The sequence below is a fragment of the Camelus bactrianus genome, chromosome 10 (genome assembly GCF_048773025.1).
Source record: "Camelus bactrianus isolate YW-2024 breed Bactrian camel chromosome 10, ASM4877302v1, whole genome shotgun sequence".
Classification (NCBI taxonomy): domain Eukaryota; kingdom Metazoa; phylum Chordata; class Mammalia; order Artiodactyla; family Camelidae; genus Camelus; species Camelus bactrianus.
Window position 1 is genome coordinate 24,770,992 of NC_133548.1, and position 27,965 is coordinate 24,798,956.

At 34.1% G+C, this 27,965-nt stretch overlaps 1 protein-coding gene across 6 annotated transcripts in view; it reads right to left on the minus strand.

Moving 5' to 3' along the window:
- HIPK3 (homeodomain interacting protein kinase 3) overlaps positions 1 to 27,965 on the minus strand; it is an 80,580-nt gene that overhangs the window by 46,373 nt on the left and 6,242 nt on the right. For all 6 annotated transcript variants that reach the window (XM_074372195.1, XM_074372193.1, XM_074372194.1 and 3 more), the window contains exon 2: positions 7,468 to 8,566. In XM_074372195.1, the coding sequence (XP_074228296.1) occupies positions 7,468 to 8,564 (1,097 nt within the window). In that variant the 5' untranslated portion in view covers positions 8,565 to 8,566. The remainder of the gene's footprint in view (positions 1 to 7,467; positions 8,567 to 27,965) is intronic.

A 27,965-nucleotide genomic window follows, 5' to 3' on the forward strand; every position in this document is an offset into this window, starting at 1 on the left:
AAACAATAACCATTGATTCAGGGGAATTTTAAAATCAGCCTAAAATAATTTAACTTTAAAAACAAAATGTCATGACTTAGCTTAAAGAAGATTTTACGGCTATTATTTCACTTCCTCTGACTCAGTCAGTCATGTCTGTAGAGGGTTCCTTTGTTTTTCTTGTTTCCTTTGTTTTCCTTGTGTTTTTATTTTTCAATGCAGAGCTTTAACACATAGTGTTAAATACATACTTAAGAATATATATATGGAAATATACTCTGAATCATAATGACATTCCTATTTGACAAATGAGAAAGCTGAGACAGTGAAAGTCAAGTTATTTGTCTGAATTCACACACAATTTAAGTCAACAAATATTAACCATAACAAAGCATTTATCCCCTTGGGGAAAAATTAATTCTAGTAAAATAACCACATAATACCAAAATGTATCTCAAATCCATCGATTTCTTTCCACTGCCACCCCCTCTTTTGTGGATCATCTTAATGCCTCCTTCCTAATGGTTTTCCTACTCCTACTTTCATTCTTATTCCTTTCCCCCTCCAAACAGCAGCCAGAGTGATAAAGACTAAAACCACACTGTGGCTACCCTCCAATCTCAAGCGACACCTCTCCTCCCACATCCATTCTACTAAGGCCTAAGTCTCATCAGCAGGCTTTCAGATTCTTTACCTTACCAAGGTCTTTCCAACTTCAGAGCCTTCATATGTGCTCTTTCCTCTATCTAAGGCTCTCATTCTAGGGCAGGCTCCCCCTTCAGGTCTTAGTTTAACAAATCATGTCTTATTGGAGCTTTTTCCCTGTCCATAAAATCTAAAGTAGGTCCCTACAACTGATAAGCTATTTGCAAAAAAGAACATTAGAACACACCTCACACCAATTACAAGAATAAACTCAAAATGGATTAGAGATCTAAATACTAAAATTTTAACTCAGTAAGTACTAAAAGAAAAGAGGGTAAACACCTCTTTAAACTTGGTGTAGGGAAAATGCTTTCTATGATTTAAAATCCAGAAGCGATAAAAGAAAAGAAACCGACACCCCTGCCCACCAAACACATACACACAATTTTTACCAGGCAAAAAAAAAAAGGCCAAAAGATGACTAACAAAATGAAAAAACGGCAATATATATCACAAATAAAGGGCTAATGTCCCTCATATATAAAAAAAATCTTAAAATTTGGGGGACAAAGGGCCAAACTCTTGATAGAAAAATGGGCAAAAGATATTTACAGGCAATTCACAAACACACACACACATACCAGAATTTTAAATGATCCTTAAACATGAGATATTTAACTTCACTCCTAACAAGAGATATGGAAATTAATACCACAGATATACTGTGGTTGGCAAAATTTCTAAAGAATGACAACATATTCTGTTGGCTAGGCAGTAGAGAAACAAGCACTATCATATACTGCTGATGAGAATGCAAACTGATATAATCTTTACTGAGAAGAATTTAGCCATATTTAACAGAACTACATATACATTTACCTTCTGACTAATTCCCCATCTGGAAATTTGCCTTGAAGATGCAACTCCAACAAGACAAAAATACACATGGCCAATACCAAGTATGGGGCGGCATAAGTACAAAGTAATCCTGGAATATCTTGTGGTGTCAGAACGTATGCTCTTAAGGAAGGATGGGGCCATGTCAAAGGGATACAGGAGCAAGCTTTAAAAAAAAAAAAGGTCCTCTTCCTAGAGAGTTAAGGACAACTGTGCAATAAAACAAATGGCAAGCAACAGATTATAACCCATTGAATATGAATCTGTTAAGTCTATACAGCAACAAACAGGGGGAGCTCTTCTTTAGAGAAGAATTCCTTATATAGAGGAATGACAGAATTAGAAAATCATCATTTTGTAACCCCACACTTAAAAATCATTTAAAGCTATATTCATCAATGGATGCTAAAATTGGTACATGAAAATAAGGTGAGAAACAGTTTATGTGAATAATCTCAAAGTATCTCATCACAAGATACTTATTAATTACAAAGGAAAAAAAAAAAACCTTACAGCAGAAAAACCTAGCAGTCACCACCTCAATCAAGTGATCAATGTTAACATTACCAACAATGGGACAAATCGATATCATGTGTCTCCCAATATGTGAGGACACAGCATCACCTCTGAAAGTTAAAACACAGAATCTGAAAACATCAGACAAACCCAAACTGAGAATATTCTACAAAATAACTCTAGCCAAAAGTGTCATGGTTGGGAAAGGCAAAGAAAATAAGGAAATATTCCAAATTAGAGGACACTAAAGAGACACACAAGGCAAACAATGCAATGTCTGATTTTTTAAATTGAGATACAGTTGATGTACAATATCATATAAGTTACAGGTGTATACCACAGTGATTCACAGTTTTTAAAGGCAAAACTCCATTTATAGTTATAAAATATTGGCTATATTCCCTGCTGTACAGTATACCCTTGTAGCTTACTTTATACATAATAGTTTGTACCTCCTAATCACTTATCCCTCTCTCCTCCCCTCTCTCCATTGGTAACTACTAGTTTGTTCTCTGTGAGTCTGTTTCCTTTTTGTTATATTCAATATTTTGTTTTACTGTTTTAGATTCCACATACAAGTGATATCATATAGTATTTGTCTTTCTCTGACTTATTTCACATAGTATAATACCCTCTAAGTACATCTATAATGTTGCAAATGGCAAAATTTTCATTCTTTTTTATGGCCGAATAGTATTCCACTGTATATATATTGCAATGTGTGATCTTGGATTGAATTCTGGTCAAGAAAAGTCAACAGTGAGACAACTGGCAAAATCTGAATTAAGTTTGTAAGTAAGCTACAAGTAAAAAGTTAAAAGCAAAACCAAAAAAAGGAAGTCCTTATTTTCCCTCCCTGTTCTTTTCCCATTAGAGTACTTTGCTTTTCTGGTTATCTATGTATTAGATTGTAACACCATGCTAGGGTCTATATTTTTGCTTCTTGGTGTATACAGCATCCAGCACAATACTTTACACTTTATAGGCACTAAATATTTCAAATGAAAGACTTAATCATGGGCCATATTACAATTTTCTATTTACATAATCTTTCACCAAGGTCTCCATCTACTGATGAATGGATACATAAAATGTGGTATATCTAAACAATGGAATATTTTGCAACAACAACAAAAATGAAGTGCTGATATATGCTGCAGCATAGATGAACCTTGAAAACATTATGCTAACTGAAAAAAAGCCAGTCAAAAAGGACCACATATTGCACGATTACATTCAGATGAGAAGTTTAGAATACACAAATCTGTAGAGACAAAAAGTCGACTTTGGGTTGCCTAGGGCTTAGAGGACTGGGGAGATTGGGGAAGGATGCCTGAAGGGTGCTGGGGAGCAGAAGTGGGGGTTCCTTGGGGAGATGTGGAAAATGTCCTAAAATTGTAGTGATGATGCACAATTGTAAATATATAAAAGCCATTGAACTGTACACTTCAAAAGGCTAAAATTCACGGCATGTAAATTATAGCTCAATACAGCTGTTTTTTGGAGGAAGGTATAGCTCAGTGGTACACTTTCAGCTCAGCATGCATGAGGTCCTGGGTTCAATCCCCTGTATCTCCATTGAAAATAAATAACAAATAAAATAAATAAATAAAATTTAAAAAAAGAGAGAGAACCACTGTTTAAAAAAAATGGTTGTTTCTGAAAAAAAAAAAAAACTTTAACAGCTCTATCAAAATTTTTATTTCAATGCCTGATATTATGTAGTAATCTATGTCTGTGCCACAATGTATGGCACTGAAAACCACTTCATTATAGACTTTTGGAATCTTCTATTAATACTTCTGTTAAAACTAAACCCAGTTGACAACCTTACATTTGTCTAATAAAGATTTACAAACAGAAACAACTTTTATGATAGAGAAGAAGCTGCCAGCAATTTCAGCCAATACTGAGCTTTTAAGTAAGAGTAGGTTTGTGAGAGAGAACACTCTTTAAAATTAATTTTAGTCAGTCCTAATTCCTCTACTCTAAAGGCTCATTCAAGGGTCATCTCTTCCCAGACACCGTCCCTGAAGCCTCAGCTTAGGCTAAGTGCTCTCCTCTGGGTTCCCAAACAACCCTGCACACACTTCTACCCTAGTGCCTTCTTGAGACAAACTATTTTTCTCCTCCATTAAATGAAAAAATCATATTTTTATCACTTCCATAACCTTAGCACCTAGCACAGTGCCAGCACACAAAAAGAGCTCAACAAAAAATTGTTGCACTGTGAACTTGGACTTACTTAACTTGTGTAAGTCTGTTTTCTACTTATTAAATAGGAATTCCACCAAGTGTCTTATCTAAGAACACAGATTTAAGACATAAGAAACAAACTAGGAAATACATGTTGAAGCACTTGAAAAAAGGATGCAGCATCCATACACAATCTTCTATTATTATAAAGTATCCTATATAAAATACTACTTATTATTTTATGGGTCATTCTATGTACCTTAATTTTGTTACAGGAACTTTGATATTTCAGGGTTTAAAAAGGCAGGAGGGGGTGGGAATGCCCTAAACACAGACTGATAAGCCTGAATTGTTTACCATTAGATACCTTTCTATCAACTATTACAAACAGAAAAAGCGTCACTTATTTCAACAGCAATTAATGCTAAAAATTAGTGCTAAATTATTCAGTAAAGTAGCAAAGAATACAATTGCTATACAGATTGCCTTCCAGCCCACTTTCCTGTCTCTATGTTCTGAAATGACTCAGAACCACAGGCTAAAATTCTAAATTTAAAAAAAGAAGAAAAAGATATTTATGACCTGAATGTTACCACCACACCTCATAAATACAGCACCTTCTGCTGCTAAAACCTTTTATGCATTCAAGAGTGCTACGTGTTCTTGACAGAAACCATACTCAAGCAGCTGAATTTAGAACATGCTGACCTTGAGCAAATCAATGCCCTTAGCATGTACTTCTGGCTTATATCACTACAAGAGCTAGACAGCCTCACCATCTATAGTAGTCAACAATTTCTGGCCACTGTCCTCTGTCTATTTTAAGATATCCCTACTACGTTTCTGTGTAGCACAGTTCAAAGAAATAGAACAACACATGAACCTGTGTTTAAATGCAAATCGTTTACTTTGGAACTTGGGCTATGTGTGTTCCCACTGTGATTAGCTCAAAAAATATTTAACTTGGTATGTTTCCACTTCCTGCTTTCATTTTTTAAATACAATATATTTTTAACAAAGAGTAAAAAATCAGGTAAAAGACACTTACTTACTGCCTAATCAGGTTTATAAGTAACCTTAGTCAAAAACTAAGAATTGACAAAGTTCCAAACATAAATTGCAAATACTGAAAAATAATGGTTACCTGCTATTTTCACACAAAATTATACTAGACATTAAAACAGTACCTGATTAAGAACTATGCTACATTTTCACCAACCTACCATAATATTTACTAACTCTTCTAACTCTTGGATCCAACTGACATAAGATCTATTTTTTAATTTTTTTTAATCCAAGCAACATCAGCCAAAGTGCTAGCACTAGACTTTTTACAAATAAGGACCTCATATTTTTTTATTCTAAACACAGAACCTATAATTTAACAACTACATGGTTTCTGAAATTCAGGTAAATTACTTACTTGAAATTTGTACATAAAAACAAATTAGAAACTACCAGTACTTCGCAATTATTCATAGCTTTTTTTCCATTCCCAAAAGTGGCTAATATTTGTGCAAAGGTCTACTGCTAAAAACCAGTATAATAAAATATTTAGTGTTTTAGACTGCTTTTTAAAGGATTTCCTTTACTCTCTTGAAACTTTTAATAAACAGATCATCTCAAGTATAAAAAATAAAGCTCTTTTTACTCTCATTCAGAATGTTTCAAATAAAGGAGTCTAGGTATTACACATAACTAAATCTGATGTGCCAAATAATGCAGGACCCAATATAATGAAGTCATTTACTAACAAGTGAACTAAATATAGAGTCCAAGCAGCTGGAGCCTGGGGGTTTATATAACATGCTAGCTGACTTCTAGAAGCCTGTAATAGAGAGTCTGTAGAGTACACAGGGAAGGGGAAAACAACGCTATTCTTCTCATGCTGTTAAATAAGATATTAAAAAATTTTCCAGAAAAAAATTAACTGAAAGCTGATTTACATTAAATTGAAAAAAAAAATTTGTTAGGAGCACAGAGGATGGAATAAATCTAATTACAGGAGGTATTAATTAAGACTAACTACCTGCCACAACTACAATACTTTTTAAATCTAAAAGATTTAAGATCAGTATCTAGCACTCTAATACTAAAAATTATACCATCAGGAATATCCTAAAGGGTAAATAAACTAGGCTATATTCCTAATTTCTAATATATAGTTTAGTAAACTTAATTATCACCAGTGACATAAACGTGAGTTTCCTTATGATAAGGTACTAATGGTAGGACATATGTTTGGAATTGATTTTTGTGGTAGTAAATTTCTCCTTTATCTTGTGTTGGGTACCAGCATCTATTAGCAAGAAGCGAATCCAGGGTGAGAGGAATAGAACAAAGGCAGGCGCAATACCAGAGAATAACTGCCCTTTGCTAGGCTTAAATTTATAATCCTCATGTTCTAACAATTTCCAACAATAAACTGCACGTGTTTACCTGTTTACTAACTTAATAATGGGCAGTATCAGCAGATCCTATATCTACCCACTGTATTGGGGCTCATGGGGCTCCAGAATACACTGACTACAAATTCGTTTGGGCTGAAATGAGAACAATTTCTCAAAATTAAAAGACTATGAACTCAAAAACATTTACGTACTCAAGAAGATATTCTGAATCTTGGTAATCATTAGCTAGCCATTAAGAGTACTGTACTCGAGGTTGGTATTATCTAATCAGAACATTGTATGTAGCACATGGAAATTATTTTCTTCTTTGAATTCTACCCATAGCACCAACACCAAAATAGCATTACCTATAGCATATGTGGAAAGAACTTGATAAAACTTGTTACAAAAACAGTGGCCTGAATATTCGTGGCAGCCACAGAAATGTGCTTAAATCTTAAAGAGTAACTTTTTGAATGTTTTAAAAAAGTTAGTTCTCTTAAGAAATGCCCAAAGATGTACACAAAAATTACTTTAAACCCTTTCTCAATATTTAGACATCTGCTTAACTATCATTAACCACTTATCATTCCTTCAGGTCTTCTATTAACAATAAAAATAACCAGATGTCTTTAGCATAGAACTTTGCAGTAGAAATTTCTATTCTGCTTGAGATTTTATGCCTAAATTTTAAGTCTTTTTAAAATCTCAAACCTAAAATGAACTTATCTTGATCTCTATTTCTCCAAAGCAGTCTTTTTCACCACATATATACACAAAATTATTTCACTTAGCAAAAATTCAACATTTATCATCAAATAAACAAAAAGTAGTTGTCACCTACCTGTAGTACCGAGATTGCAGATATGTTGAACAAACAGTCTTTGATACATGACTGGCCGACCCAAAGTCTATTACTTTAACCCTGTAGGGCTGCCGAACAGGATCCACCAACATAATATTCTCTGGTTTGAGGTCTGCGTGAATTAAACCAAGACTTTTCAATTTTTTCAGCGCAGTAGCCACTTGTTGAAGAATGGGTCGAATTACTTTTAGTGGCAGGGGACTGAACTTATTTTGTTTCAGAAAGTCATACAAGTTTTGTTCCAGCATCTCAAAGACTAAACAGGTATGGTTACGGTGCTGAAAGCACTCATAAGCTCGTACAAAGTTATATTCATCAGCATTTTCAGAACTGAGCCTTGCTAATATGCTCACTTCTATCTGGCCTTGACGTGCGTAAGAAGGGTGGTTCTTCAAAATTTTGATTGCTACAATTTCATTTGTCCCTCTTTTCCAGCATTTGACTACCTGGCCAAAAGTACCTCGACCAAGAAAATCAAGGACTTCGTAAGTGTTTTTCATGGAGCATAAGACTTCATGCTGCACTAACTGATAGTCACCTTCTCCAGTGGTACAGTTCTGTTTTGTTCCTGTGGTAGCTGTCACAACTGTCACTGGATTTCCCATGTTGGTTTGCAACATTGCAGGAAGTATGGACAATTCATCGACAATCTGCATCGCGCTGCTATGATTATCCAGCTCCTCACTCTTGCGCTTCAATCCACATCGCTGGGGGCCGTCCGCGAAATGTAACCCGCGTCGCCACGCCCCGATCCGCGGCGCCACCACTTGAGCCTGCGGCGCAGGAGCTGCTATGGCCTTTGTAGCACCCGCGGTGTGTTTTAAAACAACAGCACTTGTCTGCAATGAAAGGTTGTGTCCTCGAGGTCTGCTAAACGGTATCTTTGTCTGAAAAGCACTACCCTTGGTGGGAGGATGAGAATTTCCAACGTTTCTACCATTCACATAAGTCCGTGGATAGTTTCTTTCCTGGAATATACAACTGCTTGGCTCTACTTTGAGTTTCTTCACACTACAAAAGGCACTTGACTGAGTTTGATAAATATACGGTGGGTAGACCAAGACTTGTGAGGCCATACCTACAAAAGTAAAAAAGAGCCATATTAGGTACAAATATTTTTTTTATTTTAAATCTCATGAAGAAAAAAGATTGTTAAGGGTCAAGTCCATAATTTGTAAAAACTAAACTCCATTAAAATTTTTCTTCCTCGGAGAAGATAAGCATTTTCATTTTAGTTAATTAGTGCTTCGGCTATTTTGAGTATTGAATGAAAGGATGGGAGTAAACAGTTGAGTACATTCATTTCATCAATAAATATTTACTGAGAAGGTACAATGGCCAAGATGTGCCCTAGTAACTGTGCAACCATTTCCCACCAAAAAGAAAAAGTATAGATCCTTAAACTGTATGCATTTGGTAAAAAAGTAAAGCATTCTATTACCAACTTAACATTTACGAACCGATGACCAAAAAGAAAATATATTATATAAAATACAGTCATATTCCTTAAGCCTAAAGCTCAAGAATTGCTTTGGGGGAAAAATATCAATTGTGTAAAAAGAAAAAAAAGTGTATAAGCCAGATATAAGTCCTTTTCATGATGTTCTCTTTACTTAATGCCCTTTTCCATATCTATCGTGGAACACTTAGCAAACTCCCTTACATTCAAATCAAAGTGACACAATACCTTCTTGATGAAGCCTTTCCTGAAATATACACACACTCACTACTCACCATCCAGGCAGTTGGGCATTTAATGCTCTCATAGAAGCTTCTATGTTTCTCTAATTAGCATTTGTGACATTACATGACATGACACTGTAATTGTCAGTGTATACACCAGTCTTTTCGCTCTAGACCTAAAACAAAGTGCCCAGAATAGAGAGCTGGTGTTCAATAAATGGTTGGTTGAATATATTTTAAAACATCTTCATTCTCCACAATTTAAAAGTCTGCATTATATTCTGGGCAGTCTCCCACTATTTTAACAAATCAAACATCAATTCTTTAACTCAAAAGCAACAGATTGCCTCCACAATATAGTATAGATAATATTTATAATAATGAGAGCTACCACCTCCTAAGCACTTACTATGCAACAATTTAATAAATACTTTATTTGCAGTATTTTAGTTAGTCCCAAATTGCTGTTAAGAAAACTAAAGCACAGAGGTAACTGGTCCAAGATTACACAGCTAGGGTGTAGTAAAGGGAACAGGAAAATACACTGTCCTCCAGGTAAATTTATGCCTCCTTCAACTTCCTAAACAATTCTTGTTACTACCTCCCACTTTCCTAAGTTGACCTGGCTTTGGTATGAAATCAGCTACAAAACCTTATCATACAGACTAAGATTTGATGTTCAATGTGTAAAGAGAAAATAGTAAGTTGAAATCCTGGCGTTCTAAGCCATTTTATCCATTTTCTTAAAATCTATTCTATACTTTTACTCAGAGGAGGTTTCAAAACTCCACCAATTTACCATCTTTTTAATGATACAAAGCCAAATCAAAAACTCCTAAACATATCAAGCTCATCCTCTAATTCACTTAAACTGTGAAGCTGCCCAACCTCACCATTAGTGATTTAACATTACCATGATTCTCCTTATTTCAAACCACTTCTGTGACCCACACCCCAAGAACACAGGATGACAGATGATGAAACTTACAAATAAAAATTTCTAAAATAGCTATCATAAATACACTCATGGATTTAAAGAAAAGCATGAATATAAACAGGAAAGACATGGCCATCATTTTAAAAATGGAACTGGTGAGTCTGGAGAACCCTGCATATCATACATAGATGGTAGGAAAGAAATTTGGCAATATCTAACAAAATTGCAAGTGGATATGCCCCCTGAGCAAGAATCAGGCAATTCAGATACAGTATAATAATATTCATGCAGCACTATGTGTAAAGAAACACAATACTGGAAATAACCTAAGCATCCATCCCAAAGGCACTGGTTAGATGCACTTTGATACATGACCAAGTATAGTCTTTAAAAAAAGAACAAAAACAATCTATTTACCTGGTTAGGTTATTCCCAAGATAATACTGTTACGTGAAAAAGGCACAATTCAGAAAAATGTGTACCTTACAACAGATATTATCATGTGTGTTTAATAAAAAAGGAGAATTACGTATGTATATGTTTGCACATACATTTAATATCTGTACATACATAAAGAAGCTGTAGGTTTCTTTGCCTTAGAGAAGAGTAACAAGAACAGTGGAGTTAATGAGAAAGATTTCACTGTACATCCTTTTTACCACCTTAACTTTTACTATGTAGTACTCGTTCAAAAAGTTTTTGAATTGTCTGGGAAGCCTATTAAAATATATACATTTCATGTTTCAAGATGAAATAATACTTCTGGGATATGCTTCACAATAACAGAGAAGAGAAAGTGGATGGCAATATAGATAAAATGAAATTAGCCATCAATTGTTCATCATAGGAGCTTGATAGTAAAAAGGAGTTCATTATACTATCCAGTCTACTTTTGAATATGTTTACATTTTTCCTTAATAAAAAGTTAAGTAAATATATATTTAAAAATCCAGAAAGATTCTGGTTCAGTAGGTCTGTGGTGAGGTTGAGGTATCTCGATGTATAAGCTCCCAAGGGCACACAGATTCACACTAACATCTGAGAACCAATGATTTAATTTGTATAAAAACCCCAGACAAATTCAAGTGCTACCCATCAGGGCCCTTAAGTCTCAAAACATCAGGATGAAGTCCTAGGGAATAAAACGCATACCACATTAAGCCAATCCATGCCATGTTAAATCAAGGTGTTATGTGAACAACACATGTTATGAGATCCAGGTTAAGTGACCCAGATATATTAAAGAAACTACTACAGTTTCTGAATCCAGCTTTTCTTTTCCAACATGCTAAGCTAGCGGACAAACAATTAACCCAAGGGTTCCAACCAGAGCCAACTAAAGGAAGCTTAGAAAAAGTAACTACCCCTCATCAGTGGCTCTGTGGGACCAATCTCAAAGGGAACTTTAGAAAATAAACATGGCTGGGAATATCACATAATTTTCACAGCACATAAGAAGGGGATGATGCTGGAGATAGCTGCTATAACAGACCACAAGAAAAGAACTCTAAATTACTAATTAACTTGACTACTGTGACTCTGTGCCATAGGTATTAAGTCTTTCCCTTCTCCCACCCTCCATCAGGTAAACATCATGACCTGATAAGAGTATCTCACACTCAGGTGTGATGGATTTTACACTGTATAGTTTTCCCAGAAACTGCTGTAGTTCACAGAGTCCAAAACACTGATTCAATACAATAGTACATATTTCCTATTTCTTTTCATTGCAATATATACTGTTATACCTCAACAGTTATATTTCATGACTTTGTCATTTGTTCTTACCAACTGACTAAGAAGTGAAGTTTTGAAAAACCACCCTTTTGTGAGCTGGGGCTGCCTACAGAATCACTGAGAGGACAGTGCAGACCTCTGTGAGAGCAACCATCAAGCTTCCATTCCTAAGCCTAATAATCTCAGGCACTTTAACTTTAATAGGTCTTATTTTTCCAGTCCTCTAAAATACTTTAAGACCCACCTGAATTCTATCCAAATTCTTCATATCCTTTTACAATTACAAAACAGCAATGTAACCAATATTGATACCCAAAGTATGGGTCTGACCACTGCTAACCATAAAGAGACATACTGCTTCTTTTTTCTTTCTTCCTACACATGCTATCAGGACTTCTGAAAAGGCAGGAGGGAGCAGATATAAAAATATCTTCACTATGTTATATTCAATATATTAACCAATAGGAAAATTCTGGATCATTTTCTGCCAAACATACACAGCCTGTGTGTTATTAGGTTCTTCTTTAAAATACCCTGTAACATCACAAATACATTTAATTAAAGGCAATAATGCCTTGCGTTCTCCTTACTCAACTTTCTTATTGTACTTGTTCAAATCTCAATTTTTAATTTTTCTCCTTAAAAATGTGGTAATATATACATATATAACATAAAATTTATCATTTTTAAGAGTACACATCAGTGGCATTAAAGTCATTCACACTGTTGTGCAACCATCACTATCATCCATCTCCAGAACTTTTTTCACCCTTCCAGAAGTAAAGTTCTACCCATTAAATAACTGTTCATTGTCCCCTCCTTCTAGCCCTTGGCAACTACCACTCTGCACTCTTCTCTATGAATCTGACTACTCTAGGTAGCTCATGTAAGTTTAATTATACAATATTTGTCCTTTTATGACTGGCTTATTCCACTTAGCATAATGCCCTCAAGGTTCATCCATGTTGCAGCGTGTGTCAGAATCTCCTTTCTTTTTAAAGCTAAGTAATATCCCATTGTATGTTTATGCCACATTTTGTTTATCTATTCAGCCATTGAAAGATACCTGGGTTGCTTCCACTTTTTGACTATTGTAAATAATGCTGCTGTGAACATGGATGTACAAACATCTCTGCAAGACCCTGTTTTCTTCTATGTATACACCTGGAAATGGAATTACTGGATTATATGGTAATTCTACTTTTAATTTGAGGAATCCCTGAACTGTTTTCCACAGCAGCTGCACCATTTTACACTCCAACCAGTAATGCACAAGAGTTCCAGTTTCTCCACGTTCTCGCCAATGCTTGTAATTTTCTTTTTTCTTCTTTATAGTATCCATCCTAATGGGTGTGAAGGGGTATCTCCTTGTGGTTTTCAAATCTCCATTTTAAATTCTTCAACAAACTGGCTGCACTAACACTTAAAGTTTGATATCATCAGTAGCTATAACATGTAAACTTTGTATTTTTTCATTTGAGTTACTGATGAATATTAAACATTACATTTAAGACTAAGCTCTATTAAAAAAAAAAAAGACAGCTCTATAGAAATCCATATGTTACCATTCCCAAATGATTACAGAATAATCCCCAGTTCTTTCACACCATCACTGGAAAATACAGAAATTATTAAATTACTAAAAACATCAAGTTTCAAATTAAGATACAAATATGAAAATGTGATCAGTATTAAAGATTTCTAAAGATCTACAAGAAGAAAAATGAAAATGACAAAACAAAAGCCTTTTTAAAACACAAGAAAAGGGTTGGGGTTTTGGGGTTTTTTTTGTTGTTGTTGTTGTTTTACCTAAAGAGAAGCTCAGGACACTAAAAGATTATGTCATAATAAACAGAAATAAAAGACCAAAGCATTAAATTTTTAGCCAGTACTCCCCAATTTAAAAAAAAAATGTCAATACAAAAGCCACCTCAATGAATGTTACCTAAAGGAATATTTCCATTCAACTGGAATTCAGCAAACAGCTAGCTAGATTAGATCAAAGTAAACCACTGATTCTGTTACATAAAAATCCTGCATTAAGACTACTTTTCTGAACACACTTATCAACTTTTTTTCTAGGATATATTAAAATAAGTAGACACTGTGTAGTCCACTTTCAAAAGTGAATTTATTATCACTCTTTAAAGGCAGACAGAATAGAACAGGAAATGAAAATAAAGTTAAGACTGCTTTATCACGTAAAATGTACCAATGCACCTTTAACGTGACAGCTTCAAAGGTAAGAGCTAGAGAATTTCCTATGTGAAAACCATAATATCTTATGTTCTACACAGCTAGAATAATACAAAGTTCACTAATAGAATGATGTGTTTTCAGTCAAATTACAGAAGTACACATTACAGACTATAATTGCCTTTTGGCATGCTATGATTAACACCAGAGACAAGACTGAAAAGCACTATGTAAAAAATCAGCGAGCATGCTAAAAAAACAAAGAAAACAATGACACTACCACGACCACCACCACCACTACCAGACACACACACACACACACACACACGCCAGTGCTTCTTGACCTACTACCAAGTCCCCATCCTATTCTGCCTTCATCTGGATCTAATCATCTCTCATAGCCATCTCTTTCTCACCACCTCAGACTCCAAGATCTGACCTGCCCCTGTCAACATAGTACTTCACATTCTGTCCTCAAAACATATATTCCTTTGACCTGCCATCTCTTTCTGATTATCTCCCACCACACAAACTCCCAATAATCCCTGCTAAATTTTAGTTCCTCTCCTGAGTAAAACAGATTGAAAAATAACACTTCTCTTATGTAAAACACAAAAATATTTTTTAAGGATGCTCAGGAGCAAAAGAACCCAAAATTCTAAATCTAAGTGGCTTTCAATCTTTTTCCCGACACATTTCAGGTACAATAAACTTTGACGAAGTGAAGCACTTTAGGGAAGATAGTATTAAAAAGCAAAACTTTTTAGAAGTAAAAGCACTTTTGGGAAGGTGGTTTTCATAAAATCATTTTTACATGCAAGTAATGTAATTTAGTCATTCTAAGAAAGAAGGTTTGCACATCACTAGAATGACTTTCAAAACTGCAGAATACCTTTTGGGAAACAACAGGATCATCTAGCTAGTGGGCCAGAGAAATGATGCTGCTCTTAAACCACTTTTTGCATTCCTCACAAAGCCTAGCACAGAGTTAAATAAATAAAGAAAGCCTCAAGCTATTCTATAGCCTCAAATCCTTTCACTTATTTTTTAACAGGATATTTATTGCAAACACCAGTTTTGTCAGAACTCTGATTTTTGTACAAGTGACTACGTCTTGAGAGTCATAAGGTCTGACAATCAGATAGCTCAAAGAGATAGAATGAAGTCTTCAAGGGGACTTAATTTAGTTTCTATAATCTAGTTTCATGTAAATAATAGATTGTTCCAACTTGGTTTATCCGCAGACTTAAAGATTTTGCTTTCATAAATATACTTAGAAAAGGTTTCACTTTTTCCATTTTTACAATATTTTCAGGCACATGAATATTTTCAGGCACAAAGAATATTAAGACATCGATAAAGTTTCATTCCAAATCATTTTTATGATATAAGGATACCATCATAATCAATATCAGAACTTGATTTCCGTTTCAACCGAAAATCTGTCAAAACATTTTACTGAGGGAAAAAGGGACTTTTTAAGACCTTTAAAACTAAAAGATAAAGTATCAAACATAGAGAATGTTAAAAACAAACTCCACACTATTTTACTTACAGAGTGACTGATCAAAGCCATGAATTACATGTTTGTTATTAATCGCTTTATCTTAAATTATCTCATAAGTATAGCTTTAAATTAATATTAGTTTGCTGTGCATACTGTCTAAAAAACCAGAAATAATTACAGTGATGCCAAAAACGGAAACCTTTAGCCAAAAGCTGTATTATTTGGGCTGAAATTAAAATTTCTGCTAATTGACCTAATTTTCAACTTATTTTTCAAATGGTGAATTAATAATCTATGAAAGTTGTATCAAATTCACCTTTCTAATGTCTCATGGCTACATCCTCTGTGACTATTAAATAATGTTTTTAATTTATTTTAATTCTATCTTTACTATATGTATCTCTGACAACAGATGGTTGGCCTCGTTCTCAGAGTTACAAGTTTCAAGTTTAAAGATTCAATTACTCAAGGGAAAAGAAAACAAAGCCTAGGTTCCTTCATTAGTATCCAAACTTTAATCTGTGACAAAATACACATGAACCTACCAGTGTTCTTCCTGGCAACATTAAAGAAAGAGATCGTGTTTTGTGAAATGGAAGAATTGCTATTTAATACAATGGAAAACTCATAAACTTTCATAATCAAAGTTAGTTTATCCAAAATTTAGTCAGTCCTTAACTTGTTCTTTAACACTTATAAACCACAAAGGTAAAGCAGTTTATAACTCCTTTATATCCTATATGCACTGAACAGATAACTATATGCTTCACTTTGCTATGGTTACCCACTTCACCCTACCCCATCTGAAAATAGAGCTCTTCACTGATTAAAAAAACAAAAACAAAGAACCCCACAACCATCTCATTAGTGATTTCCCAAATTTTAATGATATAAAAATTTACCATGAGAAGTTTATAATGTTCTATTTGTCCCTCACCACATTTAAACAATTTCATACCAACACGGTCTAATTAGTCTCCAACTGAGGTGCTAGAATTTTCTTTAAGAAGATAAACATCTTTTATCTTTTGCTTTCTGTTTAAAACTGATGTTACACTTTTTAACAAATCATAAACTTCTGAAAGACTTTCTTTAAACAAAGCACAAACTATAAGATGAGATTGAAAAATATGACTTAATTAAAAATGTAAAATTTTTTATTTATCAAATGGTACCAGAAATAAAGATAAGCCACAGATACAGGGAAGATACTGGCAACATACATAACTGACAAAAGATCTAAAAAAGTCATACTGTGGCAAAACACAGTAGAACAACAGGCAGAAGGTGTAAGTAGGCAAATTCACAGATAATGAAATACAAGCCAAAAGATATTTTTAAAAATTCTCAACTTCACTAGTAATAAGGAAATATTAATTAAAACTATAGTAAGATGCCATTTTAAACCCATCAAGGCTGACAAAAAATAGGACAAAAAATAGGACAGTGCTGAAGAGGAGTAGAGCAACAGAGACTTTTACAGACCACGTAGGGTAAGATATACAATCACTTTAGAAAGCAAGGCTGAAAGGGGATGTAGTTTATAATCTAGCAAGACTTCTCCCAGGCACATATACTGCCTAGAGAAACTCTCACACATAAGTACAATGAAACAGGTAAAAAACACTCACTGCTGCACCATATGTAGTGACAAAACTTTAAAATAACCTAGTTGTCAGAAAAGGAACAGATATAGTAGTGTGGCTTTTTCATACAACACACACAGTAACTGTGGCTTATACATAATCATCATATATTTACTTACCATAAAAAAAGAAAAAATACCAATTACAACAGTTAAGACACTGGCTTTAAGACGTATCACAATTTCAAAGATGTTAAAATACGGGGGAAATTGTGCATATTAGAATTAATGACATGAAGCAAAATGAATTAACTGAATATAAATACATATCTCAACATGGATAATGTCAAAACAACAATGAAGAATAAAAAACAAGATGCAGAAGAGCATGTATCCTTGAAAGTTAACAGCAGAGAAACCTATACTGTGTTTTTAGATAAGTATGTGGTAAAAGTATAAAAACATACATGGAAATGATAAACATGCCCCGGAAGATAGTGACAAAGAAGGACTTCAACTGTATGAACTGTTTTATTTTGTACCCAGGGTGGCAGCTGCATAGCAATTGATTCTATTATTCTCTACACTTTCATAGCCTAAATTTGTATTATTTGGGGGGGCGTGGTAATTAGGTTTCTTTATTTTTTAATGGAAGTAATATTATTAATGGAAGCACTAAGGATTGAATCCAGGACCTTGTGCATGCTAAGCACACACTCTACCACTGATCTACACCCTCCTCCAAAATTTACATTAATTTTTAAATGAAGAGGGGACAAAGTCTACCAGGGAGTAGAATAACATCTTTAATTAACTGTATTTTTAAAAGTCACAAAAATAACTTGAGGTATATTTTATCAGTATGTTCAATCAGCCATACACTATTTCATCCCACTTTTCTTTCAACTTTTAAATTTTTCTTTCAAATCATAATAAGTAAAGACATTTAGGGGCAGGAGGATTTAGCAATGAAGTCTGTTTCTTCATCAGTGAATTCCTTCTAGCAAGAGGCAATGTATATAGATGTATATATTGGATATACATAACTACATCACTAACGAGGGCAGTAACATAAACATGTGTGAGGCACACAGGTACCAAAGAGAAAGGGATGATTAACACACACCTCAAAGAAGCACAAAAGGATTCAGTAAGCCGTTAACCTAAGCTAGATTTTGAAGGATGATGGGAAGAAGTTGTTATTTTGGAGGAATATTCCAAAAGTACAAACCAATAGCATATATAAGAGCAGAAACTAATGGAAAATAAGACATATCAGCTTTATTTGGTTAGAACAGGGGCCCACAAATTATGGCTGGTCAAATCCAACTCAGACTATTTTTGTATGGCCCACAAGCTAAGAATGGTTTTTATATTTTTAAAGGGTTATTTAAAACAAAAAAGCATGCAACTGGAGTCATTTATCACTTGCTAAGCGTAAAATATTTGCCATCTAGCCCTTTAAGAAAGCTTGCCATCTTCAAACTAGAACAGAACTTGCCAGTGGAGGAGGCAGCTGGAGAAAAAGATGATCCTTGACAAAGGGAAAGACAATCTTAAAAAGAAAGATCATGAATACTTTTGCCTTCCATACTAAGGAGCTGTAGGTTATGAGGTACCTCTGAAGGGTTTTAAATAAAAAATCAATATAATCATATTTGTATTTCAGAAAGATTACTGAGGTAAATTTGTGAAGGATAAATATGAAAGAAACAATAATGGAAACAACAGTTGAATGACTACTGTAATAGTCCAAATAATAGCTGATCAGAGCCTGGGCAAAGGCAGTATTAAGGGAGTGAAGTCGAGAGAACCGATTACCAACAGTTAGCTATGGGTAGCTAGGAAAAAGAACCACAGAACTTGGCGAGGAGTGAAGGAAGGAAGGAACAGACATAACCATGTTACTGGCTTGAAAAACTTTAATAGAAAATATTTTTTGAAAAAACAGAAAAGAAGAGAGGAAAAACTGAACTCAATTTTAGACATGCTGAGTTTGAGGTACCTTGTGACTTAGCCCAAGTTCCTTTACATGTAGACTTCTAGAAAAATCTACATTCAGGTTGTTTACTTGGGAAGTTATCACGGAGGACAGGAGTGAGGGACATAAGCCAGGAAAAAGGGGAAAGTAATTAATTAACTGTAAAGGAATGATGGGATTTAAAAATTAACTATTTGGCAGCAATCATAATAACTGATTCAAATAAGAATTATCAATGGATGCAAAACTAGTGGGTTAAAGTTTTGAGAATAATGGGACATTATTGTTGGGAGACAACTCACCACAGATCACTCATGGTTCTCCATATCTTGCAAGCAGGAATATTGAATACCTTTGTTCTGGAGTCTCTTTTCAAGGACATTTGTATATTGAACAGCCTCGGAAGGTAGAGATAGTGTCTTCCTCCTTAGCAAAGGGCAGGTTGTTTAATGTCCAGGATAACAAAGATCATGACTCCCTCTTGGGCACACGTCAGGCAAGCTCACGGCCCTTGAGCTTCCTAAACCAAGGGTTCCCCTCCTGTGACGCAATTGCTCCTGTGCAAGAATCACCTGGCCTTGTTTGCATCACTGTGTGGGAACTGAGTCAGGGAACCACAGCAAATACTGACTACTACTACCCCTGAGTAAGAAAATCCTTAACCTCTGATCTAAAAGTCTCCTACCTTCTGCCAGCAGCCATGGCTAATTTGTTAGCTTGCAAGACCCTTCATAGTTCTTGACAATTACACATTTTTAAAGTACATCTCCACAAGATACATATTAATCAAAAGGAAGAAACCAGAAGATGCTGCCTTAACCGAGTGATCACTGTTAAAATCACTCATAATGGGAAATACTGACATCATGTGCCTCCTGATATGGCGTACTGAAAGGAATATATTTCACTGTGATACTTGCAAGCATGAGAAAACAAACGTCCAAATTGAGGGCCATTCTACAAAATAACTGTCAGTATTCTTCAGAATGTCAATGTCAGGAAACAACACAAAGACTGAAAAACTTTTCAGATTATAGAAAACACAAGACATAAAATGAAGAGTCTTTGCTTTTAGGAAACAAAAATGAGGGGTATATGGATGTCATGTTTGCAACTTACCCTCAAAAAGTTCAGGAAAAAAAATACAGATACAGTAAGAAAAGATAAATGCAAATGGGGTAAATGTTAACATTTAAAGAACCTAGGTGAAAAAACATACAGGAATTCTTCACACTATTCTTATAAATTTTCTGTAGGTCTGAATTTCTGTCAAGTGTTACACAGAAGAACTTACGAATGATAGGCATAAAACAATGTTTTTCTTGCACAAGGCTGCTCTTCAAGGGTTAGTCATTTGGGAATGAACTGTTGAATAGCTTAGGCATGGCCAGGATCACCTAAAATCTAGCACTGTCAGGCACAGAGTGAGTGCCTGGATCATCTGCCGGTGTTAATTAAAAAACAAAACAAAACAAAATAAGTATTAATAAGCAGTGAAAGGAAATAACTTCATTTAAAAGTATTATTTAATTCACATTAGTTTTTGGAGCTCTGGGTCATGTAATTTCTTCTATCAGCAGAGACTAAAAGTAGAATTTCACTATGTGGTCCAATAAATTTGACAAAAAGGACTTTTCATTCTTTGAAAAGACAGAAAACCTTAGTACTAGTCTATACAAGGCCCTACAATAGGAATTAGAAAATGGAACTGTATGACTAGCAATATTTGGGCAATAAATAGTATCCAGTCATATTGTTTCATTTCTCAATTACTTTCTTTAAAGTGCATATTTATAAAAGACAAAATGGCATATCTTCTTAGAAATAAAAGACTGGGTACCTTAGAAAATAAGTTTTTAGTGTAAACAGGAAATGCGTTTAACTCCTCACTGGCCATTTTAATAGCTGTATCATCAAACAGGTTATTTTACCAGTATTATATCCAGGAAAAGTACTGACACTAAAAAATTTCATTTAAGAAAACTTTTCATACAAGTGAACCACCAAAAATTATAAAGCTTCATAAAATAAATCTGTCTGAGATACCTACAAATCATTTATTTGAAAACACTAAAGTCTTGGGTATTTTCCAGCAGTATTGTGAACAAAGCATCTAGGGAATGTGTTGACTATAACACAAATCAGCATGTTAAATAACAAGCTTCATCTGACTTAGCAAAACATTCCAACTTTTGGAACAAAAAGTGATCTGCTGGACATTTCAAAGCTGCTAGAATTCACCCCGCCAATACTAGTCTTTAGTTTAGAAAGGCTAGAAAAGAGTTAATTAAAAACAGTGTTTAAGGCCTACTTTTACTAAAGCATATAGTTCTCCAGATTTTTTTAAAGCTGTATAAAAATTAAAACTCGGGAATGGAAATACTGACAAAAAAGGTTGACTAAAAATGAAAATTCAACTGCAGGGTACAGCTCAGTGGTAGAGCATGCGCTTGGTGTGCACAAGGTCCGGGGTTCAATGCCCAGTACCTCTGTTAAGGGAAAAAAATTAAATAAAAATTTTTAATTTAATAAATAAAATAAAAACCATTGGCTTTAAAGAAAGAAAGAAAAGTTCACCTGAAGCACTCTCTTCCTTGAAGTAAACTTTAAGATTAACAGTTCAAATCTAGATTGTAAAATTTAAATACAAAAGAAAATTGTATTTAAATTTCTCACACAATATCAATACCAATACCTACCACCAAATTGTTAGAAAAGTTAAACAGCTTTAACTTTAGGTTATGAACAACTCCCTTACTAGAAAGCCAAATGAATTATTTTCTACTTTGTAGTAAATCTGTCCCAAAAGAACCACAACAAAACTTTTATTCCTTATTTTAAAAAACCCATGTAACTAACTTTTAAAGCATTAATTATTTAAAGATTAAGAATTCAAAGGTCAAATGATGCTTACTACAACATCTCAATCTAATCTATCTCTCAAACAACAATTCAAATTAGAGGAAGTTGAATCCTAGATTAATAATTTGATCAAATGTCCATTGCTGATAAAGCAACATAAAGGAGAAATTCTGTTGACAAATAAGATTTTTTAAGAGATAACAGTTCATAGGGTAAGTCAATTTTTAGTTTTTTAAGGAATCTCCATACTGTTTTTCATGATGGCTGCACCAAACTACACTCTCACAGAATAGGAGGGTTCCCTTTTCTCCACATCCTCTCCGGCATTTATCAAGTGTGGACTTTTTAATGATGGCCATTCTGACCAGTGTGAGGTGATACCCTATTGTAGTTTTGATTTGCATTCCTCATCCTCTAATAACTAACGATATTGAGCATTTTTTCATGTGCCTATTGGCCATCTATATGTTTTCACTGGAATAATGTTTATTTAGGTCTTCTGCCCATTTTTGGATTGGGTTGTTTGGGGTTTTGTTATTTAGTTACATGTGCTGTTTGTATAGTCTGGAAATTAAGCCCTTGTCAGTCATATCATTTGCAAATATTTTCTTCCATTCCAAAGGTTGTCTTTTTTTTATGATTTCCTTTGCAAAAGCTTGTATGTTTAATTAGGTCCCATTTATTTATTTCTGCTTTTATTTCTATTGCCTGGGTAGACTGCCCTAGGAGAACATTGCTAAGATCTACCTATGTTTTACCTATTTTCTTCTAAGAGGTTTATAGTGTCTTGTCTTATGTTTAAGTTTTTAAGCCATTTTGAGTTCATTTTTGTGTATGGTGTGAGGGAGTATTCTAACTTCACTGATTTACATGCAGCTGTCCAGTTTTCCCAACACCATTTGCTGAAGAGGCTGTCTTTTCTCCATTGTACATTCTTGCCTCCTTTGTCAAAGATTAATTGACCATAAGTGTGTGGGTTTATTTCTGGGCTCTCTAGTCTGGTCTATTGATCCGTATGTCTGATTTTGTGCCAATACCGTGCCGTTTTGATTACTATAGCTTTGTAGTATTTATTGTTTAAAGTCTGGGAGGGTTATGCCTCCAGCTTCATTCTTTTTTCTTCAGTATTGCTTTGGTGATTCTGGGTCTTTTGTGATTTCATATAAATTTTAGGATTATTTGTTCAAGTTCTGTAGGAAATGTCCTGGGTAGTTTGATAGGGATTGACTCTGTAGATTGCATTGGACAGTACGGCCATTTTAGCAATATTAATTCTTCCAATCCAAGAGCATGGGACAACTTTTCATTTCTTTAAATTATCTTTAGTTTTATAGTTCTCTGTGTATAAGACTTTCACCTCCTTGGTCAGGTTTACTCTGAAGTATTTTTTTAATGTGATTTTAAAAGGGATTTTTCCTTTTACTTTCCTTTTCTGATATTTCAATATTAGTGTAAAGAAATACAACAAATACAGCAATCCTACTCCTGGACATATATCCAGAGTAAGCTCTAATTCAAAAAGATACATGCACCCCAACGTTCACAGAAGCACTATTTACAATAGCTAAGACACGGAAGCAACCTAAATGTCCATGGACAGATGACTGGATAAAGTTGTGGATGTTCATACAATGGAATACTACTCAGCCATAAAAAGGAGTAAAATAATGCCATCTGCAGTGACATGGATGGACCTGGAGATCATCACTGTAAGTGAAGCAAGCCAGACAGATGGAAAATACCATATGACATCACTTATATGTGGAATCTTTAAAAAAAAAAAAAAGACACAAATAAACTTATTTACAAAACAGAAATAGATTCACAGACATAGAAAACAAATTTATGGTTACCGGGGGGGGAATAGGAGTGGAGAGGAATAAGCTGGCAGTTCAGGACTTGTAGATACTAACTACTATATATAAAACAGATAAACAACAAGGTCCTACTGTATAGCACAGGGAACTATATTCAAGACCTTATAATGGCCTATATTGAAAAAGAATATGAAAAGGAATATATATATGTATAAATAAATCACTAAGCCATACACCAGAAATTAACACAACATTGTAAATTGACTATACTTCAATTTAAAAAAAAGATAATAATTCAAAGTTCTAAATGAACATTTATGGAATCAAATGTCAAGTTCTCCGAAACTTTTCTAAATTATGGGCTATGCTAAATAAACAACTTAAAGATTCTCCTTTTGTATTTCCACTAGTACAGCATTCTACAGTCATAACGGAAAGAGAATTATCACTCGAGTAATATATACTACAAGAATTAAAAGTCTAAACACCAGTGAAGTGAGAACAGTAACTGCCCCCCAACACACTAATAACTGTTTTGAATTTCTAAGAGCTGACGAGACAAATATTTACAGCTGCATAAGATTGATTATAGTACTTTAAGTTTTGAAAACTCTATATGGAAGACATTTTAGGGCTTGAAAAAAAATAAACTGGAACAAAAGTCAACGACTCATTCTTTCCAAATTATGTTAAGCCCCCATAGGGTCCTGATGAGACCTATACTGCTAAGTTCAAAGCTGGGGCTTTTTTTCCTCTACAGCTATGTCCTCTCTATTCGTATTTTGGTTGCTAGATATGCCACTTTGTATAAATGTCCTTTTTTTAGGAATTTAGTGGAATATAAAAATCTTTTTAATGCAGAAATTTTTTTTAAAGTTTCACATTTTAAATGTCATATACATTTTTTATGAAAGATTTTTAAAATTATTTCATTTTTTATTTTATTATTTGGGGGGGTAATTAGGTTTACTTATTTATTTTTAGAGGAGGTGCTGGGGATTGAACCCCAGACTTCGTGTATGCTAAACATGCGCTCTACCACTTGAGCTACACTCTCCCCACCAAATGTCATATAACATCTTGTGAAATGCGGATGGTCTTTCACAATAGCATCAGGAAATCCTGTGCTTCAGTAAACTCCCTATAGTATCAAGTGAGAAACAACAGAAGGGACAGAAATGAGAATGTTAAGAAAAATAAAGATCTCATTCTTATTCTCATGACAAATTTGAGGAAGAAGACAGGGCAGAGATTTACAACAGATATCCTTAAAAAAGGCAGAAAAAACTGAAGAACAAGGTAATTCATAAAGACAGAGGGAAAAAACCAGCTTCTCAAGAGTACTCTCAAAGAAAGGACACTGAATTCTTAGAAATCTATTAGAATTGCTTCTGTTTGGCTCTATCTCTAAGCATTAACTTTTTACAGTGACACATTGTTGGGTTGCATGTAATAAGCTGTGAACTAAAACTGCAGATTTACATGCACTTAGCAAGGGTCACATTAATATTTCTTCTACTACAAGCCCCAAAGAGACACTAAAAAAAATTAATATTAGTGTTTAAAAGGCTGTACTGTCATACATGATATTATACAATTATACCTATCAGAATTACAATGACAAGAAAAACTTACTCAGATTTACCTGGTTAAAGAGTTTTTTTTAATGCCATCAGTATATAAAAAGATAAAAAGATGATTAAGAAAGTTTAATTCAGATTTCGGGTAATATCTAACACATTTCAAGTTCAAAATTAAGGCTATTGATCCAATGGCATAAAATAAAGAAAAACATGCTAAATCATTTGAAAATGGCCACAAAGTAGTTACCGTTTACTGATGAGAAATTTATTCTCAGATAATAACTAAAAAGTTCTTATTGGCCAAAACCGACCTCATGCTATTTTTTAAGCAATTGCATTAAGAATCTAGATAGAATCTCAGACATAAAATAATAACAACATATTAATTATATATGAATATGCCAAAATGGTCATTTTATAACAATGTTAACACTTAAAATGTTATTTATTCATAGAAACTTTTCAAATTCAAAGACTAAGCCATTGTCACTACCTGAAATCAGACTGCTAGAATGAGTAGACAAGACTACTGTGAAATTTAACATATTTTGCCTTAAAAACATGAAAAGATATACATTGTTCACTCCAGGAAGAGGTGGAATTTCAGTACAGCAATCAATTTTGAATTATTAAATTACAAAATATTCAGGAAAAAGAACCTATTTCCTTCAAGTCATTCTAATGTATGTTTTGTTATATGTTTACAATCATATACATATATAATGGTGTCAATTTGTTCTCTTATAGGACATCTTCACTATTATTTTGAACAGCAGTATAGTATTTTACCATATGTGCAAATCATAGGTTGCTAGAAACAAACAGTTTAAGATTTAGAGTTTCAAACATAAAAACCACAATAGAAATGAGTAAGGATACCAAAGAGGAAATGCAGAAAAAGGAACAAATTTGTAACTAGCATAATCAATTGTTCGAGCTATCTGTAGGGGGAAAGTGTGCAGTTCAACAGACAGTTCAAGGGATGCAATCATCTGGAAGAATATACAAACTATGAATAAAAGAAAACTACTGAAGTGCTTGGTGGGAGTAATTTCACTAGAGTAGCATAAATCGGGCTATCGTGCCAACGGGCAACTAGTGAAGAGAAATTCAAATAGAGGTTAAAGTACACATTTAAGAAGTGTGGAAGAAAGCGAGTAGGGAAGACAGGCCCACAGGCTTGAGGAGGCACAATTACAAAGATGGCTGCTATCTAAGGATCCCAGATATCTGACAACTTTAAAAAGCTGAAGACAAAGGTCCAAGAAAAAGGAGGAAACTTAAGCCATTGGACAGGTTCAGGACGCTGAAAAACACAATTCAGGGTGAAATCCACAATAGAGAAGAGGAAGTAACCTTGGAGGGAAGGAGATACTTCTTTTCTTGAGAGTCATGAAAACACAAAGTGTGTCCTTGTACAAGTTATGCTCAGAGGTAGAGGGTTGGAAATCTGGAGGAAGTTCATGGCCTGTTGACCTCTATGTAAGAAACAGACTCATTTACTAGAATTAAAGAGGTGAGGGGAAGGAGGGTTTTGAGAAATCAACTGTGTATACAACATATTCACAGGGGCTTGGTCAGGTACCTGTCAAGCTACTCAATAAGATGTCATTCTTTGGTTAAAGGATATAGGTAGAGTATAGAATGTCTGTATGTGATTAGTTTTGTAATAATAATAAAATTTGATTTCCCAATGTCTATTAGGTACTTTAGGGGATGTAAAAGTCTTTAAGAATTGGTCTCTGACCTGTCCCTTAAGGAATAGCTTAGACATTATTTGTTCCCCAAAATGTAGTGTATTAAGTTACCTTTTAATAGGTTATAAACTGAGGTATTTCATTTTCTTTCAATCAAATTAATTGGAAACAATTTCCAACTAGATATATCTTGAGACATGAGATACTTTAAAGAGATTTTCCAAGTTATAGAGTAGCCACTAGAAATACTTTCAGCAATGTCACACTAGACTTCGGGCAACTCACAAGGCAAATATTCCAACTATTTTCTACTCAAAGCTATTGGCAAACCAATCATGTTATAGTTCCTAACACCCTAAGAAGTTTCTATGCAGAATTCAATTTTAAATACACATGTATAAAACATCAAAATGTTAGTAAATTGTCAAATTTCATTAAGAATATATCATATATACAATTATAATAGGAGCAATACAATACTTGACCTTTGCATGACTGTTTTAAGGACCCCAAGTTAAACAGACTTGATTTACATAAATTAAGAAAACAAATAATAATCCTTCTGTACAGCGGTTTCAAAATAAGTTATAGCTATAATTTTAATATTCTTCAAAGTATCGTAAAATGGAATTCTAGCTATACCCTGTTTTCCCTTTCTATTTTCTTTCCACAGGTAGCATAAGAATGAGGTTTGGAGAGCTATGTATTCCAAAATGAGAAGGCAATAATATACTTAGAAAAGGCAAACCTATTCCCATTTTCTCAGGCAATGAAAGAACTGTGCATGTCCAGAAAGAAAAACCATGAGAGAACAAAAGAACTACATTAACTGTAACTGAGAAGTGACCTCTTCCTTGATTTTTTTTTTAATTTTTTCTTTGGGGGGGAGGTA